The sequence below is a fragment of the Leucopleurus acutus genome, assembly GCF_964270905.1.
Source record: "Leucopleurus acutus genome assembly, chromosome: 4".
NCBI lineage: Eukaryota > Metazoa > Chordata > Mammalia > Artiodactyla > Delphinidae > Leucopleurus > Leucopleurus acutus.
In genome coordinates this window covers 27,728,001-27,749,259 of record NC_139146.1, presented here as the reverse complement: position 1 = coordinate 27,749,259, position 21,259 = coordinate 27,728,001, and the positions used below count along the sequence as shown (strand labels likewise).

Genomic DNA, 21,259 nt, shown 5'->3' with positions numbered 1-21,259 from the left:
AACCCCGTGAAACAACTCACTTCACCCATCTATTGCACAAAACCCATTTTCGAACGTCTCCCGCGAAAACCCGTGACGTCATCCGCTCGCGACCACACCAGATCAAGCTCCAATATTTAGCCCGCCCACCACCGCCCCGGCGAGAACCGCCGTTTTCAAACCGCCAATCAAATTCTTCATCGTCTGCGAGCCTCCGCAGCGGCCGCCTTCTCCGATGCCCCGCCCCGCACGCTGAGGCAGCCTACGCCTGTGACGTAAACGACAGACGCACAGTCGCTGGGCCTGTCTTTTCCGAGGCGTACGGAAGAACGCTGTCGCTCCTCCTATGACGCGAAAACAACTACGACTTTAAGGATCGGGAGACGGGAAGGACTGAAGGACGCAGTCTCTGGCCCTGTATTTTGGGAATTGGACGGAGTAAGTTCTAAGTGGACTATAGGGTCGCCCAGGTTAGGTGAGGTCTGAATTTCTCTCAGTCCTTTTTTATGCAGCCCATTCTATCATCTGTCCTCACCCCGCCCCCTCCCATCAACCGTCAGTTTGCTCGTCGTAGTGCTCTGTGCGCACGCGCAAAAGTCCTCCGGCAGCCCTTGTAGTTCCCAATTTTCAGTGATTGGGGGCGCGTGTTGTCCGGTGTTAGAAGGTTCGGGGCCGTCCAGCGTTTGGCGGCGTCCGTGCGGAAGCACGGGTACCGAGAGGGGCAGTAGTCGAAAGTGAAATTGCTTTACTTCACAGGTTCGAGTTTTGCTGGCTAAAAGATACCGAATGTGAGGACTTGTATTTTAAAATTAAGTCATTTTCTTTCTCAGAACTTTAGTCCTTGTCATTCAGAGAGCTGAAAATCCAGTTATGGAAGGAACAACTAATAAGCGTTAAATAGTGTACCGAGTACGTTAATAGACTTAAGAGAAAACAGATGAGGAGGCAGTTGATTACGGGAGACGTGGTAGTGGAAGGCTAGAAAGAGTAAGATACCATTTAACCTGGGCCTTGAAAATTGTATAGAAGTTTATAAGGCAAGGAAGACGAGAAGACTCATTTAAAGCGAAGGCCCAAGAGACAAGAAAGTTTTTGGGTACTGCTGAATAGTCAGCTGTGACTAGAACAATGGTTCTTAACCTTCTGGGCACACCATTTCCTTTTAAAACATGATTTTAAAGCTATGGATGAGCCTCCCAGGAAAATGCATGTACATGTGAAAACATTTTGCTACAACTTTTTCTAAGAAAAATTGTGGAAGACGTTGAAATGGCCCATTTTATATATATATATATATATATATTCACACACACATATATGTGGTGTCTTGTCTAGCTCACTGTTCAAGGTTATCTCTGCCTTTCATCGTCATTGAGCTATTTTACAATTGTGTAAGTTGTAGAAAACAATAATGGAAATCAGTCTTGCAATTATTGCCTTGATTAGTATTGCAATCTATTTTAACAAATTCATTTCAACATTCCTGATTGCTTGTACTTGTGCATGTCTAATTTTTGAGTTCTCCTTTGAAAAGAAGTTTTTGAGTAACTCCTTTTAACCAGGAGTTAAAAACTCCTGGTTTTTAACACTTGGCTAGTTCCCTGGTTAATTGCTTAAGTAAAATCTTTGACATGTGATCATTTTATATATGTAGAAGAGTCATGATTTCACCTTTTCTTTAAAATTTATCTTTTGAAAATTTCATGGGATTCACAAGAATTCTTGAAATCCATCGCAAATTCCATGCGCTTCAGATTAAGAATTTCTGAGTCAGAACGTAGAGCACATGGTAACAGGTTGCAAGAAGGTCTACTAAGAGGTAGGCAGTGTGGGAGTCAAGCATACCTGAGCTTACTTACCCAGCTAGCTTTAGCCAAGTCAGTTAATCTTTGAGCCTTTGTAAAAAGAAGTTAAAAGAACCTAGAAGGATTATGAGGATTTAGAACAACGTATGTAAAGTAACTGACATTGTTACACGGTAACTTTTATTTGTTTAAAGCCTATGAAACCAGTTCATTCATTTAACAATTTTTTAAAACCACAGATTATGTTACTAGAAGGTGCTGAGGAGTTTCTAATGTTGGAAGTTTTAATGTCAGAGTCAGAAAATTAGATCTGTGTTTTAGACAAGTTACACAGCTTCTGTGAAGGATGGATGACTTCTAGAACAATTTATAAACTAGTTCCATACTGTTGTGACAGTAGTTGTGGAAAACAGTGGATGGAGATAAGAGCCATTCCAAAGGTTGAATTGATAGTACTTAATAACAGATTGGTAAATGATAAAATGATAATGAATAATAATGCTTACATATTATTGAGTGTGTGCTATATAGCAGCAATGGGAAGTGGTTTATTTATTTTGATTAATTCTTACAACGCTATTATGCAGGTATAATTTTTATTCACATTTTATAGACCATAGAAAGATGAGGTAACTTGCTCAAAATCCATACAGCTAGTAAATAGCTTGATTGGTTAACTAAGTGGAATGTGTCATCCTTAAATAAAATGAGGATGGTGAGAAGAACAGTCATGGGTAAGAAAGATAATAAGTCTGATTTGGAATGTATGGAATGACAACACACATATTTGTTATCATAGGACATTGAGAAAGTAAACAATGAAGATCAAAATTGTAACAAAAATACTGCCATGTAACTTCCTGATCTTCTGCATCCATTGTGTAGGGAAGCTAACTTGTACCATAGCTTGTTATTTCCTGTTTAATTCATGTCTTCCCCTAAAGTGAAGGTATATTTGATTATCTATAGAATATATTTTTAAGATTAAAATTTGCAGATGAGTGTTATTCACACTAGGCAAGATTTTCTGAACTTAATTCTCCAAGCCACAAAAAATTCTTTAGGAGAAGGAAAGAAGGAGAGTATCTGGGCTGAGATATGAGAATGATGGGAAAAGTCTGATTTCTGGGAGAATTGTGACTTTCTGTGCTTATGCAGTTCTGTCCGCTATTTCCTTAGATGGTGGCTTTGACGATGCAAAGAAGTGGAGAGCTGGTAGTCTGCCGTCTATAATTTGTAGTTTTTTCAGAAGGGAAAGTTAGTGTGGACCCTGCTGTAGTGACAGTCATACCCTACATTTGACCCCCTAACAAAATAACTTGAAATGCTTAACACTTTACAGTTTATTAGATCCTTTTAGATATATTATTTAGCTATTCAACAAATGCTGAGGTTGTGATCAAACTGAAGTCTCTACCTTCATAGTGTTTTATTCTAGTGAGGCAGACAGGCAATAGAATTATAATTCCAGTTAGAGATAAGAGGATACAAGTGTAGAAAGTGGTGACTAAGGGGGCGGGTAGGGTTAAGGTTGGCTGGGAGGGGATATTTTAGATTGCATGAAAGAGAAAGCCTCTTTGAGAAAGTGACATTTGCAGAGACCGGAATGAACAAGGAAGTAATCCCTGCAGGTGTGGCAGGGAAGCTAGAGAGCAACAGGAGCCTTGAGATGGGAATGGCCTTAGCTTGTTTAAAAAGGAACAAAAAGATGGTGTGTTGTGGTTGGAATGAGCACCCTGGAAGAAGTTGCGAGTGATGAAGTTAGAGCGAGATCCCCAGGCCAGATGGAATAGGGCCTGTAGGCCACAGTAAGGATTTTGGATTCTATTCTGAGTGTGATAAGAAACGTGTGGAGGATTTTGTTCAAGAGATTGACATTTTATGTACATATTTAAATGATTATTCCAGCTGCTATCTGGAAAATTGATGATAATGGAAGAAGAGTAGAAGCAAGCAAATGTTAGGATGTGTTTGCAGAAGTTCAGGCAAGACACCGTGATAGCTTGGAACAGGTGGCTGTGATGGAAGAAATGAGAAAGATTCATATTCAGTATGTATTTCGAAAAGGTAGAGCTAACAGAAATGCTAATGAATTGGCTATGGGGTGTGAGGAAAGAAGAATTAAGAAGAATTTCAGTGTTTTTGCCCTCTCAGCAATTTTGTCACTGGTGTTTTCTGAGGTGGGGAAAACTAGGCAAAAAATAGGTTTGTTAAAATTAGAGAGTTCAATTTCTGCCAATTTAAGCTTGAGATACGCAAAAAATAAACAAGTGAAGAGGTCAAATGGACAGTTCCATGTTGGAATGGGGAGCTAATGGGAAAAGTCAGGGAAAAGATAGATTTGTGAAACATCAGCATAGAGCCAAGGAGCTTCAAGCCAGATGCCCTCTGAAAGGAGGTCTGTGTAGATAAGAAGGGGGCTCAGGACTGAATGCAATCCTAGGCAGCATGTAAAGGTAGAGCGGAGTAGGAGGGTCCGGAAAAGGAAATTGAGAAGAATACTCCTGGAAGCTAAAGGAAGAAAATGTTTTCAGTGAGGGAGTTACCAACTGCGGATGCTGCTGAGAGGTCCGGTAGACAGCGGAGATAATTGTTTTCAGTTTCATTAGAAAGGTGGAAAGGAAAGCCTGACAGGATGGGTTGGAGTGGGAGTGAGAGGTGAGGACTGTGGTTATGCAGCACTGAATGACACCTGATTGTCTTTCTAATGACTAATTCTGACATATTCCTCCTTTTTTTTTTTTTTTTTTTTGCGTTACGAGGGCCTCTCACTGTTGTGGCCTCTCCCATTGCGGAGCACAGGCTCTGGACGCTCAGGCTCAGCGGCCCTGGCTCACGGGCCCAGCCGCTCCATGGCATGTGGGATCCTCCCGGACCACGGCACGAACCTGTGTCCCCTGCATCGGCAGGCGGACTCTCAACCACTGCGCCACCAGGGAAGCCCCATATTCCTCCATTTTATGAGTTATGCTAGTATCATCTAAATAAATACTTCATTACTTGTATATTTAAAAAATTGGTGCTTAGCCAATCAGCGGAAGCCTATTTTAAAAATACCAGAATACTCTTCTATTGACTTTGGTCAATAGAACCAAAGTCAAAAAGCCTATTTTAAAAATACCAGAATACTCTTCTATTGACTTTGGCATATTTAGTTGGAGATTGAAGTGAAATGCATTAATGGCTTTGTACCCTCTTACTGGATGTCACTTTGAAACACTATTTCTGGTACTGTCTGCAACATCACTGCTGCAGTGACAGATTGTAGCTGACAGTCAGACTCAGGAGACACAAATAGGCTTTAATCTAATACTGTGTTTACTGAGCTTTAAAGGATACAAGGCAGAAGATACAGTAGGGACAGAATCTTCATCTCATCTGGAGTCCTAGCCCCAGCATTTACTCAAATCCACTGCTTCCCCTGCCCCCAGCCCTGCCATCTACAGTAGACAAGTATGGCTTCCACAGATAAAGGCAAACGGTGTTTTGGGTCACCTTGATATGTAAAAGCTTTAGCCCTTTTGCCCACCAATCTACTGTGTCATTCTGGTCACAGCCTTAAGGACTGCATACCAGCTAATAGCAGCGCCCAACCCAGTGCGAAAGAGGAGACAGATGACTCTCCCCATTTGTCTTAATGCTCCTGTTTCCAAAAAACCATGTTATGGGAGACCGAGGTTATTCTTAGGCAAGGTTGCATCACCCCAGGCCTCATGTTAAGCCTTTACTCATCTACTCATTTTTGTGTGCATACCTTTAGTGATTCAACTAAGATGACACAATTCATTCAACAAATTTTTGAATGAGTACTGTGTACCAGGGACTGGGGATTCACCAGTAAGCAAAAGAGACAAAAATCTGATTTCATCAATCTTACATTCTAGGAAGGATAAAGAATAAACAAATGTATAGTAATAGGGTTATGGGAGATCTCACTGAGGTGACATTTGAACAAGACTTAAGCAAATGAGGAAGCAAGCCATGTTATCTAGGGGATAATTTTAGAAAGAATAGCAAGATTCAAAACTCCCTCAGTTCAGTTTGCCAGCTGAGTTGTAGCTACAGCTAGAAAAGCAGCATGGCTGGAGCGGAGGGAGCAAAGAAGCATGCACAGTGACTTGAGGAATGAGGGGGTTGAAAGTTGCTGACCAAGAAATAAACACTGGGACAGGAAGGTCACCTGAAAAAGAGATGGTGGATTCTGTGACTTATCAGTTGAATTCTGCTTCTAGTAAACAAATTAACATTTTTAAAAATCAAGAATCAATTTTTATTTCATTAGAAGTTATATTTTAAAATGCAAATAACTTTTTTGAGGTTTTTCAAAATGTTTCAGTTCCTAATGATATACTTTGAGATATAAATGTAGACATAAATTATACTAGGATAATCCGGTTCTGCAGTTTAAGACATAAAATACTGAAGCTGTGCTCCATAACATAGGAGATAAATTATTTTAAAAGTAAAAACAAGGCCAAATGAGAAGTGAACGAGAAAGAACTTAAAAAAAAAAAACACTCAAGAAGGCCAGTGAAAGTTTCCTCAGCTGATGGTGAAAAATGAAGTGTTCCCCTGAAGTTTGTTCTCTGGCAGTCAAATTTGAGTCCATTTCCCTTCAGTCAAAGGCTAAACTAAACATTTTTTCCGTATTACTAATTACTTGTACCGAGTTGATATTTACCTTTTCCCAGTTGACAGGAATGGAAACTGGAAGTGGAAATCAAGAAAAAGCACTGGAAGAGGAAAGCACTGAAAAGAAAAAAGAAGTAGAAAAAAAGAAAAGGTCTCGGGTAAAACAGGTGCTTGCAGATATTGCAAAGCAGGTGGACTTCTGGTTTGGAGATGCAAATCTTCACAAGGATAGATTTCTTCGAGAGCAAATAGAAAAATCTAGAGATGGATGTAAGTTTGCTTCAGTGTATAATTGAACTAGTTTTAAGAGGTGTATCTACTTCTAAGATAGTGTATGTAATTCTATAATGTAGTGTACATATAGCATCAAATCCACTACGCTTGCGTAATGTGTATAATTTTACGAGAACTATTGTAGGCCACTTTTTATATAGCCTTTATATTTTTACAGTTAAAGACTCACTAGGCCTCTAGCAACTTCAAAGCAGATGAATATTTACCACGCATGTTTATTTGAGAATGCATAGAGATATGTGCAGGATTCAGACAGAAAGGCATTTTACCTAGTCTGCATTTCAAAACACCTTTGACTAGTTTTGAAGGGAAGTTGTATCAATTTTGTTATGAATGTATAACTGTGACCAGTAAGGCTGTGTCTAACTTAAGGGGCAGATTTAATTCATCCCAAGTACCATTTTATCCTGCTGGTTTATATTTTTAATGTTTTCTTTTTAATTATATTTATTCACTTTAACTTGTTTTCATTAGATGTTGATATATCACTTCTCGTGTCATTCAACAAAATGAAAAAATTGACCACTGATGGAAAGTTAATAGCCAGAGCACTGAAAAATTCAGCTGTTGTAGAGGTAAGAATTGTTACAACTTATGTCACATTACATTGTATTAGTGTATTAACCTTATTTACTGTTTTAAAGCTGGATTTAGAAGGCACCAGAATCAGGAGAAAAAAGCCTCTGGGTGAAAGACCAAAGGATGAGGATGAGCGGACTGTGTATGTGGTGAGCCATTTTTCTGGAAAAGCTCAGAAGTGTTGTCCCCAAAAAAACAACAGAAACATTTTAATATTCAGTTAAGTAAAACTTTATTTTAAGATTTAACATTTTATTTAATATTGCTTCTAATTTATCATAGGAATTACTTCCCAAAAATGTTAATCACAGCTGGATTGAAAGAGTATTTGGGAAATGTGGCAATGTTGTTTATATAAGTATACCACATTATAAGTCTACTGGAGATCCAAAGGGATTTGCCTTTGTGGAATTTGAGACAAAAGAACAAGCAGCAAAAGCTATTGAGGTAGGTCCAGAACCTAAAACAAAGGAAAAGAAAATAACCAACTGTTTTAAATAGTAACAAAATTTTATTTCATTTCAGTTTCTTAATAACCCACCAGAGGAAGCACCAAGAAAACCTGGTGTATTTCCCAAGACAGTGAAAAACAAGCCCATTCCTGCCCTTAGAGTAGCTGGTGAGTTATTAAATATTTAAGTAGATGTAATTGAAGTAAAATAATAAATAATAAAAAGATAAAATTGTTACAGAAGAAAAGAAAAAGAAAAAGAAGAAGAAAGGCCGAATGAAGAAAGAAGATAGTATCCAGACCAAAGAGTCAAATATGGACCCAAGCAAGGAAAGCGTCTGTAAAAAAAGATCGAGGACCACATCTGAGGGCTCTGAAGTAGAGGTTACTGAAGCCCAAAAGCCACCCACAAAGAAGAAGAAAAAACGAGAAAGAACTGAAGTATCCAGCTTACCTTTAGGCAAAACAGGGAAGAGAAAGAGAAGTAGCTCTGAAGATGCAGATTACCTAACTCCCAAATCAAAACTTAAAAAAGTGGCTCAGAAAGACATTAAAAAAGCTTCAGAAGTTTGTAAAGAAAACAAAGGTATTTCTAACTTTAAGCTTACGATTAGATAAATAAGCTTCTTTTTTCCTTAACTCACGACTTTATTTTTTAATTTAGAATTAGAAGTCTCTACTGAAGAGGAAAAAGACACTGGAGATATAAAAGATGGATCCCTCTTGAAAGCAAAAAGAAAGCATAAGAAAAAACATAAAGAGAGGCATAAAATGGGAGAAGAGGTTATACCATTACGAGTACTATCAAAGTAAGTCAGCGGTACAAATTATATTGTTGGCATTTGACACACTCCATCACCATTGCTAAAGTGCAATTCCAATTTGTATTGAACAGAGTTGCATATTAGCAACAGTAATGGCCTGAAGCCATGATCTGCAGACAAGTTGCTTTAACACGATTGGGGTTTAAAAAGGAACCACCACACTAAAACATGGAAGCACTTATTTTTTATCAAGTCACAGCAAGTGCCTCCATGTTAAAGTAGAGGGTGTTCCTTAATAGATTTAGAAGCACAGCTTTAATGTATCATAGACCGGCCATTCAGTTAAGTACTCTTGAAGTTTTCTTGAAGTTAAAATGAAAAAGGAAGACTTACCATCACTAAAACATGGAAGCACTTACTTTTTTAGTTTCAAAGCAAGTACATCCACGTTTAAGTGGTGGGGAGCCCAGTCTTTGGAAGAAAAATAAAAATCATGAATGTCCTTTGACCTGTAAAGGAAATTTAGAAAATAATCTGGGATCAGAACAAACGCGTCAGTTTGGACCTGTCCGACAAAGATATATTAAGTTAAATTAAGTAAAATTTCATTGTAAGGATTATATATTTTTATCCTTTATTCAAAATTTAACAAGCAATGCTGTATTTTCATTATTTTATTTTCAGAGCTTCATTAGTAGCCAGTTTCAACAGTTTATCCTATCCTATAAAAATAGATCCGAATCCTTGAAAGTGTCGGTTTGGGGACACCTCCACTGAAACATGGAAGCACTTACTTTTGTTTTACACAGCAGGTACCCCCATGTTAAAGCAAAGGGGATCCCCTTGGCTTCTGTAAATTAGAAAGGTTGCCATATCGAGTCCGGAGGCATAATTTGGATTCACTTCTACTAAAACATGGAAGCACTTACTATTTTAAAAGTCACAGAAAGTACTTCCATGTTAAAGTTAAAGGGAGTCCATCTACTCAAGGGGTGAGAGATAAGTAGAAGAAAGCAAATGGCATACCTTTTAGAAGAGAGTTTTTCTTAACCTTCCTGGATTACTTTCCAAAGAATCCAGTTTTCCTCTTGGAGGGTTAAAAGGCAAGGACTTTGGGTACTTCTATTTATACTATTCTTAACTCCTGAATTCCTTTTGCCTTTTTATCTCAGAGAATCATTACAAGAGCCCTTTGTTATTCTAATGTATCAGCTCTCAGGGAATGTATGGTCCTGGGTGGGTCTGGATACTTTTTTTTTTTTTGAAGTATACAGATGTCAATGTTAACAGCTAAAACCATTACCACAGATATTCTCCTCTTTAAAAAAAAAAAAAAAATCCCCTATCTGCTTGTTTGATGGCATAGATTAGGGTAACAATGAGTACTCCTGCAGAGCCAGGCGAGGCATTGTGTTTCTATCTGGAGGAGCTCTAGCTGTTTGAAGAAACATCTTACACGTTAAATGTATGTAAATAAATAAATTGCTTCCATGGGGTGTTTTTTTCTTCTTAGAAATTCCTTTTGACTCAAGTAAATACTAAGGAATGTTGTCTCTCAAATTGGAAGCAGTTTAACAAATCTTTAAATTTTAATTTCTCATTTTTTCCCCAGAGTTGACTGACTTTTCTAGTAAATGTTACTAGTTAATTAATTCAATACTTTTAGTTTCATCAATTCAGATATTTGAAACATACTCAAGAATTGAATCATCAAATATAAAACATTTAATGTGAATGTTGGGGCAAAGGGAACTCCCCTTTGCTTGTTTGCCAGATGGACTTAGAACTCAGGAAATAATTTGAGTGTAAGTGTTTAAAGAAAGAAAGGTTGGGAGGAGGAGTGATTGTAAGTCACTGAATGTCTGTATTAGATACTTACTTTTTATTTAATGATCTACTGTCACTATTTTAAAACTACAGTGTTTTTTCATTATAGGACCCAATGGCTGGATTTGAAAAAAGAGTATTTAGCACTGCAAAAAGCTAGCATGGCTTCTTTAAAAAAAACAATATCCCAAATAAAATTAGAGTCAGAAATGGAAGCAAACCATGGAGTACCTACTAAGTCCGAAATGAAAAATGAAAAAAGTAAGCATCACTGTGATAGTTTTTGTAGGATTATATTGTACTTACACTAAATGTACTTTCTGAGTTATTATATGATAAACTTTAGTTTTAAAAACTTGATTATACAATGCTTGTTATTAGAAAAATTACTGATTTGTCAAGTTGTCCTGACGTGATTTATTCTTAACATAAGAATATTTGAAGGGTTCATTTTAAACAGTCTTTTTTAATCATATAAGTTTTCTCTACAGTTTTCATTATTAATCAAATTTAGTAATGAGTGCCTAGTTTGAGTTGAGCAGGTTTATAGAAACAAAGATGATAATTTCTCACCTGACATGTTATTCCTTGGTATTAACCACAAGCAGGAACAAATTAAAACAAGATTTTTGTGAAATCTTCAATATTAGGATATATTTTAAATTCCTGTAAGTTGAAAATATAAATTTCACATTTGAATTGTAATTTATATACAATATTCTTATATATTATCCTATGCCTGTTTATTTCTTCACTTAGTAAAGCACTTTGTTACTTGGTTCATTGTAAAGGAGCTTTTTTTTTTTATTATTAAGGTTTTACAAGTGCTCTTCTAATGGTAAAAGTTTGCATTTACAATAATAAAGGTTTTTGTATTTTACTTCATGGCGATCTGCAATAAATAGTATAACTTACAACATGATGACTTTATGAGTAAATTTAATTATTTAAATCAGGCTGAGAAATCATTATTGTTATTCTAAAGTGGGCCTCCTAAGGGTTAAATTATTAAGTGTAAGAGATTTATTTCTGATCTTCTTCTTTTCAAACAGCAGACAGTGAAGAGGGTGGTCCCCAGGAGAAGGTTAATGCAGCAGGACCACAGTTTGTGAGTGGTGTGATTGTGAAGATCATTAGCGCTGAGCCTTTACCTGGCAGGAAACAAGTCAGGGTAATGCTTTTGTATCCCCAGGATAGTTGTTTCTCTTTCCTCTAAAAAACTCCCCCATGTGAAGGTGTTTTGAATGTGGAAAATGAAGCAAATCAAATTAGAATTTGTTCTCTTGTGATAAACTGATTACTGGTTTTGATTCCATAATAACCCTTAAGTTTGACTTGAAGCAAATTCTAAAGACTGAAATTCCTCACTGGATCAAATTTACAGTGAATATAGTTTCATCCATTTATAGGAAAAGAGCAATTTGTACTTATATTTATTGGTGCCCTTAATGGTGGTTGAATAGTTGGATGAGGAAACCATACTATAGTTATTATAACTAATAGGGTAGATAAAGTAAAATGTTTTCCAGTATTCATTTTTTAGGGGACTTCCTCTGTTTTCAGAAAAACCTGGAGAAACTAGATTTTAGGAAAATACTTAGTGCTAAAACTTTTTTAAATATTTAATCAACATTAGAGTTGGTTTGAAATAATTTTTAAAATAAAATTGTAATTATCTGCCGTTGTCTGGTTTGGAGCAAACTAGAGAATTTGTAATTTGTTTTCATTAGAGCTCTTAGCTTTCAGTAGATTCCTAAAAGATTTTGTGACTTAAAACAAGTCAGAACGATTTCGGAATAAGAGGGATAATATGCATATTTTTCACTTACCATGGGCTTAGTTTATTTTTGTCTGTTAATGAATCCTCTTGGGAATAGAAATTTTTTTCCTGAAAGGCACAGGTTTTTTTGGAGAAAAGAGCCTTTAAATTTTTTATTTTAAAAAATTTTTGGTATTTTTAATCCATGCTGATTATTTTAAAAATTTGAAACAATTACAGAAAAGTGTAAACTATTTTCCAAAGCTCCAAAACTTTTACATGCATATGCAAATAAATCTTTATTTCTACACAATTTACACTTTAAATTGCTATTCATACGGTACTAGTCTTCTTTTTTCACTTTATAAAGTTATCTTTTACAGCATTTTGTACCAGCACAGCAATATTCCTTTCTTATTCACATATTCCTTTGAGTGGGAGTACCATATTTTATTTACTTTTAAACCTTGTCACCCATTTAGGTAAGACGCTTTCTTTTTAAACTATATAACATGTTCTGTAACGTAGCAAATATATTTAAAATTCTTATACTGACATCAGCACCATGTAGTATATTGTTTTGCTTTTGCATAGACTCTTAGCAGTCACATTTTTTGACTCGCATAACCATTAAGGTTGCTCATTGTAACCATCTGTAAGCACTCTTCATCTGAAACCCTATCCCCTAAAATCCTATAGCTGTCACTAACACAAAATTTAGATTCTCATTACAGTATTAAACCTGGTCAATCCCAAATTGGTATTACCAGCTTGCATTTCAAGTTTGGTCACAGTATAGACTTTCAAATAAGAAGGATAAAAAATTGAGGATGTAAACGCTGCTGTGGTTAGTCAGATTGAAAAAGATTTAACAGAAAAATTACACAAAGTTTGTTATTTGGAATGATTGACATAGGTTTAATTATATTTATCAAATAGCTTTTATTATCTAAATGGTAATTATGTCAATTATAGATTCTTCATTTATGATCACCAAAATCATAAAATAACTGCATTAACCAAGTTAGTAATTACTTACATTTTGCTGGAACAAAAACTGAGCTATGATTGTTACTGCTGTCTGTGACTTGCCCATGTGATTACCAGGTTAATTTGTCATTCTAAGAAGGGTTTTAAATCCGGAGATTAGCCTGACATTATAATGGATATTTAGTAAATATCTTTTGAATTGTAGTAATCTAATCTGTCTGATAAATCAATTATAAAACTCTCACTACTACCAATGAACACATTAAAATTTCATCACTTCATACCATAGTTTCTTGCTTTGTGTCTAAATTTAATACTGAATAGATAGAGAAATGGGAAGAATTAGCAGGTATATTTCTCTCCAGTTCTCTTAATTTTTTTTCATTGAATTAGCATACATTTATTAAGAGCCTATTTTGTGATAGGCAGTGTTTTAAGTGTTGGGATGAATTAAGATATAGTCCCTGGCTTGTACATAAGCACAGGTTTTTACTACTTTATAAACTTTTCTTATGAAAAAATATTTCCAGGTATTGCTCAGTTCTTTTTGTAATTCATACTTTAAAAATCCAATGTCTAAAAGTAATCTAGGGAATTCTCTGGCAGTTCACTAGTTAGGACTCCGCGCTCTCACTGCCGAGGGCCCGGGTTCAATCCCTAGTCGGGGAACTAAGATCCCACAAGCTGCATGGCGGGGCCAAAGAAAATAATAAATGTTTTAAAATAAATAAATAAAAGTAATCTAAATTAGTTGTGCCTTGAAATTTTGGGTTAAAACTAAAGGAGGTGAGGTGGGTAAGGCTTTTTTTCCCCCAGTTGGGAACCTTCAGTTATTTCTTTAGCTTTATGAATGGAAGTTGATGAATTAAGAATTAGTGTAACATTCCTGCATAATTGCATTGCGTACACTCTAGAACCTGCTGTGAAAAAAAAAAAAGACTAGCAATGCAGGAATCTTGTTAATTTGCCCTCACAGCAGGCCGTATAGGTAAAACTTTTCCTTGCTGTGTGACTCAACTTGTTTAGAAGAGGTTGCTTAGGTGTTTTTATCAGAGAATAAAAGCTCTTGAGCTATCTGTATTCCCATAGACTACTTGGGAACTACTTTGTATGTTCCTTGAAATGTTTTTCACAAGTGGTTATAAAAAGGTTACATATATTTTAAGTCATAAGTGTTTTGGTACAGGTAAGTGCAAACACACCTTCCTTCATCCCTTTTCGATTTTGTTTGTTTTTAATTTTACTCTTTAACTACACCCAGACTTGGAAACCTTCTTCTGAATTTGGAGTTGTATTTGTACATTCCGCTCTACAAATCTCTTTTCCTTATGCAATATTCCCATGCCAGTTAAGATTTTAAGGATGCTGTTGAAGGAAGGAAAGTTATTATTAGAGTTGATGTTAAATTGGTTCTCAGCTTTGTCCAAGTCACTTTTTAAGAGCATTCGTTTTGGGGGCTTTTTTTCTTTCTCTTTTTCTGTTTTTTTAGGGTTTTTTTTGGTTTTTGGCCGCACTGTGTGGCTTATGGGATCTTAGCTCTCCGACCAGGGATTGAACCTGGGCCCTCAGCAGAGAGAGCACAGAGTCCTAACCACCAGACCTCCAGGAAATTCCACATTTGTATATATTTTAGAAGAAATGTTTGATATAGGATAGTTTCTCCTCATTTTAAATGACATATGGCTCAATTTTATAATAGATTCTAGTACAGCCATTGGAATAATTTTAAAATTATATTGAAACATTTTTATTATTTACTTTAAGCCTTTCTAAACTCTAACGCAGGATACTTTGGCAGTAATCTCAGAAGTTGTTTATGTTGATTTGCTGGAAGGAGATACAGAATGCCATGCTAGATTTAAAACTCCTGACGATGCTCAAGCGGTAATAAATGCATATACGGAAATTAAAAAGAAACACTGCTGGAAACTAGAGATTCTTTCTGGTAAAACTTTATAGAACATTCTTTTTCAACAATTCTTATTGTGGGGTGATTGTTTTATAATTTCTGAGTTTGGCTAATGAAACTATGTTGTTGGGTTTTTTTGGTGCTATAATATGCATAAAGTAGCATTAATAAAATGAGACTATTCCGGTTCGGTTGTTGACAATATAAAGCCTTGAATATGTTTCTTCATCTGTATCCTTATGATCAGCATTTTCGTGGGGTTTTTTGTTCTGTTTTTTTTAAGGTGACCATGAACAGAGGTATTGGCAGAAGATTTTGGTAGATAGGCAGGCCAAACTTAATCAGCCTCGTGAAAAGAAAAGAGGCACTGAGAAGGTAATCAATTCATTTTTTTTTTTATTTCTCTAGATTTTGAAATATACGAAATTAGAATTATTTTCCACACAAGGGTATATAAGTTTATCTTTTTTTAAAAAGAAAATAGTGATGTAATTTAAATTTCTGGCTGCTTTCATTTATGGCTTTGTGGTGAGTGATTATTTAAAGATTGTCTTAATGGTAAAAAACACAATGTATTTAGATTGTACTTTTTAAAAATATGAGCCTCCACAGATAAGATTGAGAGACTATGCATAACATTCCCTGTAGCAACGGTAAGCTTTATTCCTTTTTCTCTAGGCTAGCTGACAAGTGAAAGAAACAAACTTAAATAAGTACATTAAATAATTTAAAACAAGCCTCTCTTTCAATAATTTTATTTTAAATGACACTAAATTTTTCAGATATTTATTGTTGCTAGTAAGCTGTCTAGTTTATTCTTTTAAAACATTATTATACATGTAAAGGTTAGAACATCTTAAAGTGCTTAGAATAAAATAGGGCACATAATAACTGTGCCCTATTATGTGCACATAATAGTAATATTACTAGTATAAATTTTTTAATGTATATTGTAAAAATCGGTAAAATACGGAAAGATGTACGTACATCCTTTTATGATTGATTAGCACTTGAAAGGTCATACTTCCTGTGTTCTAGGTTTGTTGCTTTAGGGTCCTATTTATAAAATTCTTTGTGGTTTATTTTTTAATTGGAAAATTAAGTTTTTTCATCAGCGTTAGATAGCCTAGGATTCATTGGAATTTAAGGTGATTTAGGAGGAGGTTTTCTACTGGTCTTTGTTAATTCTGTGAATGTGGACTGAATTTGCTGAGATGGGGAGGCCTCCCTTCTTAAGGACTCTTTCAGGTCCATAAGGTGTTAATTTCAAAGCCTGCTTGAGAGTATTTAAATGTTAATAAAATCATTAATCCAGAACTGACAACTGAAATGAAATCATTTTGTTAAATAATGCTTATCCTTCTAACTGGTGTTAAATTTCATTTAAATTGTATATATTTTTAAAACTAGAAATCAGAAAGTTTATTTTTCAGAAAGATTCCATCTCCACAAATTAAATTTGAGACAAGGAAATAAACACTGACTTAGGGAATTTTATAAATTGGGTTGGAAAGCAGTGAGTAGTTCTATCATTGGGAGAGTTCTCATTTACCTCTTACACCATCAGGTTTATCATACACATGATTTGTGTGATAAACCTCTGAAAGTATAGACTCCTAGTTAAAGCTATGGATATAACTAGTTTGCTCATTTCATGAAATGAAAAAAAGGTACCACACAGAGAAGCTTCTCAGAGGAGAGGGGGTTAGAGCGTAATTTAGTTTACTTCTTTCTTAATTCATTTAATTAATATTTTTGGTGCCAGTTTGTGTTAGCCACTGTTCTAGGAACTGAGTATATAGCTGTGAGTAACAAAGTCCCCTTCTTTGTTGAGGCTTAGAGGTAATATATTAATAAGTCGGATGATGACATGTGCTGTACAGAAAACTCAAAAGTATAATGGGATACATGAGATGAGATTGTCTGGGAAGTTCTATCTGCAAAGGTGACAGTAGAGGAGACCTTAGGGAAGTGAGCAAGCAAGTCAGGAAAATTTAGATGCACACGGCTTCCCTGGTGGCGCAGTGGTTGAGAGTCCGCCTGCCGATGCAGGGGGCACGGGTTCGTGCCCTGGTCCGGGAAGATCCCACATGCCGCGGAGCAGCTAGGCCCATGAGCCATGGCCGCTGAGCCTGCGCGTCCGGAGCCTGTGCTCCGCAACGGGAGAGGCCACAACAGTGAGAGGCCCATGTACGGCAAAAAACAAAAATGTAGATGCACAGCTTTCCAGTCGGAGGCAACAGAAAGTGCAGAGGCCTTGGGACTTCCCTGGTGGTCCAGTGGTAAAGAATCTGCCTTCCAATGCAGGGTACGAGGGTTTGATCCCTGGTCGGAGAACTAAGATCGCACATGCCATGGGGCAACTAAGCCGGTGTGCCACAACTACTGAGCCCGCTGCCTCAACTAGAGGGCCCGAGTACCACAGACTACAGAGCCCATGCGCTGTGAAGCCTGCATGCCACAACTAGAGAGAAAAAAACCCGCATGCCACAACTAGAGAGAAGCCCGCATGCCGCAACTAAGAACTGACACAGCCAAAAATATAAATAAATAAAAATATTTAAAAAAAAAAAGAAGAAGAAAGTGCAGAGGTCTTGAAAGGAGATTGTGAGACTAGCTGGAGTACTGGAAGCAAGCATGTTAGTAATGGAAATTAAGTATTTTAGAAAAAGTTAGCAGCCAAAAGTATAGCATAAATACCTCACTGACATGCCAGCCTACCGTTTCCACAGTAACATTGTACTTGGTCCATAATTGAGTGAAAAAAAAGCACTAAAAAAAAATCCTGGTTCTTATTTTCACATTGTGGAGGAGAAGGCTACTGGGGACACTTTCCTGAGCTCTGGTCAGTTTACACAGAATTAAAAGACAAAAGAATTGGTAGAAATATTTTATTTTCTATGTATGATATTTTTACCCATAAAAATCAAGTACAGATAAGTTAAATTAAGACCTCTGACAAAAGACCAGTAAGATGAAGGAAAGATCTGCCAAAAGGGGTCTGATTGATTCTACCCAGACTAAATCTTTGTAGTGTACCCTATCACTTTGAGCACGTTGGTAAAATTAGATAACAGGTACTGGAGACACAGTAAGGCTTTTCTCATTTCTCTTTAGTTTTTAAAACATATTTGAATTTTTTAATGGTTTTTTTTGAATTTTTTAATGTTTTTATCAAAATGTTCTTTCCTTTACAAAGTACTGATAGGTTAGATATTAAGCAGGTATAGGTGGAATTCATAAAATTTGTGAAGAGCATATCGGTGTGACAGTTTTAAACACATTTTGACTCACTTCACTGATTAAAAGACTTTTAGTTTAATCTGAAAGTGATTTCCTGCCAGTGGCCACTTATCACCAGTTTAAATAAACTATTTTAATGAATACTCATTAGAATCTGTGTTTTCAAGAGAATAAAATTTTCATTTCCTCCAAAGCTAAGTAAGATACCTTAAGTTTTTTTATCAAGAAAGCTTCTGGAATATATAGATATTTTAAATGTTCTTCTGCATTCCACATAATTTCATTTGCCTTCTTTAAAATTTTCAAGTATTTATGTAAGAGTGTAATTAATAAGTACTCTTAATAGCAGTTTCTTATTTGGAATATTTTTTAAATTTGTAAGCAAACCTTTGTGTAGCACTCAGCCCAAAATATGCTGTCTCATTCAAATAATATATGAATTTTCAAGCACAATATAATTATTAAAGACCACACATCATTTAAGAAGTGTCTTGATAATTAATACTCAAGCCCAAAGGGCTATGAAACAACAAATGTTGGTCCTTAAGCCTCCTAAAATGTCAAAAAATTTACGAGCATGGAATTTTTTTTTTTTGTAATTTTATATTGTAGCATAATTGATTAACAATGTTGTGTTACTTTCAGGTGTAGAGCAAAGTGATTCAGTTATACATATACATGTATCTATTCTTTTTTCAAATTCTTTTCCCATTTAGTTTATTACAGAATATTGAGGAGTGTTCCCTGTGCTGTATAGTAGGTCCTTGTTGGTGGAATGGTTATTTTTAATTGAAAATTTTTTTAGTAATCTGGAACTAAAATGAGAGGATCTTAGGTAATTCAAAGATTTAATATCTATTTAATAAGCCATAATCTAGACACTTCTCTCTGTAACTGATTTGATGTAAGCTTAATTATCTCATTTGTTTTCTTCTTCCCCTTTTTAAGAAGTTTTATTCAAGCTAATAGTTATGAGATTTTTCTAGTCATAATTATCTTTCTCTTTTTACGTATCCAGTACATTCTAATTTCTGATTTCTTTCTCTGTAGTTAATCACCAAAGCCGAAAAGATCAGACTCGAAAAGACTCAACAAGCAAGTAAACACATTAGATTTTCTGAATATGATTGAAAAAAACATTTTGGTTCACCTCTTAAGATTTCACTGGATGCTAGAGCTATTCTTAGGGAATTCTTTTTTTTTTTTTTTTACGGTAGTAATGTGTAATGAATGTTTTTCTAAAACCTACATTTAATTAAAAGAAATAGTTTTGTTCCTTAATTTGTAAACAAGATGTTTGTCCAGAGACAATTACACTGTATACCACAGTTTTTTCATTAAACATTGTATTTGTTGAAATTATCTGATATAAATTAACCTCAAAGTGATTTAGAAAATAAATGTGTTTTGAACATTATATTTTTTTCCAAACATTATCATTAATTTTGCTGTTTTGTATTACAAAAACAATAACATTTTTGCAAAAATAATAGTACTACATAAATAAATAGTTTAGGAAACAATGTTTAACAGAGAACTCTCACTGTAGTTATTATTTTGTAGCTTGCTTTTTCCATTTGAAACATCTTAAATACTTTTTCATGTTGATTTATGCAGAGACGTATATGTTGATATTTCATTCTGCTTATTGCACTTTGCCTATCTGAGCTTCCACTGAACAGACCATATGAACTGTTTCCAATTAAAATGTTAAGTGAGTTTGTTTTCATAAATGAAGCTAATAAACATTTTATTTTGGTTAGACAAAATAAAATGTACCAGATGCTGTGAACACAGAAAAAAAAAAAATCTAGGAATCAGCCTTAGGCATAACCGAAGTCTGTCATTTTATTCGGGAAAATCACAGAATGGTATGTTGAAGGCCTTCCCAGAACTGAACCTGAAGGGCATGTACGTGACTGGTATGTTAATCTCTCACCAGGTATCAGGAAAGTACTCTGGACAGCCCTGGGGTTCATTTTCTTGGGCTACAAACCCATTTTTAGTTCCATCAGCGTTGTCCAGCAGTGAAGGACTAATTTGGCTGTCCCTTCTATGCATTGTGGGAAGCAAAGGATCAAGAATCTATTCACTCCTATGGGCCAGAAATTTGAGGAAATTGGCTGCATCACTGGTTGGGATAGCAACAGCTTATCAGTACCAAAAATAGGTATGCTGGGGCTTCCCTGGTGGCGCAGTGGTTAAGAATCTGCCTGCCAATGCAGGGGACACGGGTTCAAGCCCTGGTCCGGGAAGATCCCACATGCCGTGGAGCAACTAAGCCCATGCGCCACAACTACTGAGCCTGTGCTCTAGAGCCCGCAAGCCACAACTACTGAGCCCACGCGCCACAACTGCTGAAGCCTGCGTGCCTGGAGCCTGTGCTCTGCAACAAGAGAAGCCACGACAATGAGAAGCCCACGCATTGCAACGAAGAGTAGCCCCTGTTCGCCGCAACTAGAGAAACCCCGCACGCAGCAACAAAGACCCAACGCAGCCAGAAGTAAAGACAAATAAATTTATTAAAAAAAAAAAAAAAGGTATACTGACAGGTTGCCACTGACTCACTAGTTTTTCTCTCCCCATGAAGGAAAGCTAGCATACACACTCATGAAGGAAAAGAATGATCAATTAATAGTTGCTAAACCCTTTTGTGAGGATTGTGACTAAATAATGCTCCAGTTGATCTAGAATAATCAAAAGTAGGTGTATGTCTCAAGAATTGAGTTAATCTCAAGGAAGACTGTCATAAGGTGACTTCCAAGAGGTTATCAGATAAAATTTCAAAACTTCTCCTCTTGGCACTCTTTAAAACAAGAGAAGCAATCATTCAACAAATATCTGTGTTTAGACACTCTTGCCCTCGTGGTGCTTATGTTTCAGCAGTAGATAGAAAAAATAAAAATAAGTAAAAATCACACAGTTGGTTAGATAAGTCCTAGGGACAAAGGGAAAAAGGTGGAGAAGGAGAAAACCCTATTCATTCATTCTTCCATTTATTCTTTTTTTTTTTTTTTTTTTGCAGTA

General features: G+C 35.9%; 1 protein-coding gene across 2 annotated transcripts; it reads left to right on the top strand.

The window, feature by feature from the left end:
- The first annotated feature begins 272 nt into the window (after window positions 1-272).
- LARP7 (La ribonucleoprotein 7, transcriptional regulator) lies at window positions 273-19,590 on the top strand. Of its 2 annotated transcripts, none has more exons than XM_082838405.1 (12): window positions 273-417; window positions 6,476-6,686; window positions 7,185-7,438; window positions 7,572-7,736; window positions 7,815-7,908; window positions 7,982-8,326; window positions 8,405-8,549; window positions 10,441-10,592; window positions 11,387-11,502; window positions 14,866-15,025; window positions 15,273-15,364; window positions 19,283-19,590. In XM_082838405.1, the coding sequence occupies exons 2-12, from the start codon at window positions 6,485-6,487 to the stop codon at window positions 19,361-19,363; spliced, it is 1,806 nt and encodes a 601-aa protein (XP_082694531.1). In that variant the 5' UTR covers window positions 273-417; window positions 6,476-6,484; the 3' UTR covers window positions 19,364-19,590. The 2 variants fall into 2 exon arrangements, with proteins under 2 accessions (XP_082694531.1, XP_082694530.1); XM_082838404.1 differs by having other exon boundaries at window positions 11,384-11,502; window positions 19,283-19,588.
- Window positions 19,591-21,259: the final 1,669 nt, after the last annotated feature.

Coding starts and splice junctions, on each gene's coding strand:
- LARP7 (XM_082838404.1), top strand. CDS start 6,485: ATGGAAACTGGAAGTGGAAATCAAGAAAAAGCACTGGAAGAGGAAAGC. Junction 8,550..10,440: donor CCATTACGAGTACTATCAAA/GTAAGTCAGCGG, acceptor TTTTCATTATAG/GACCCAATGGCTGGATTTGA. Junction 15,365..19,282: donor AGAAAAGAGGCACTGAGAAG/GTAATCAATTCA, acceptor CTTTCTCTGTAG/TTAATCACCAAAGCCGAAAA.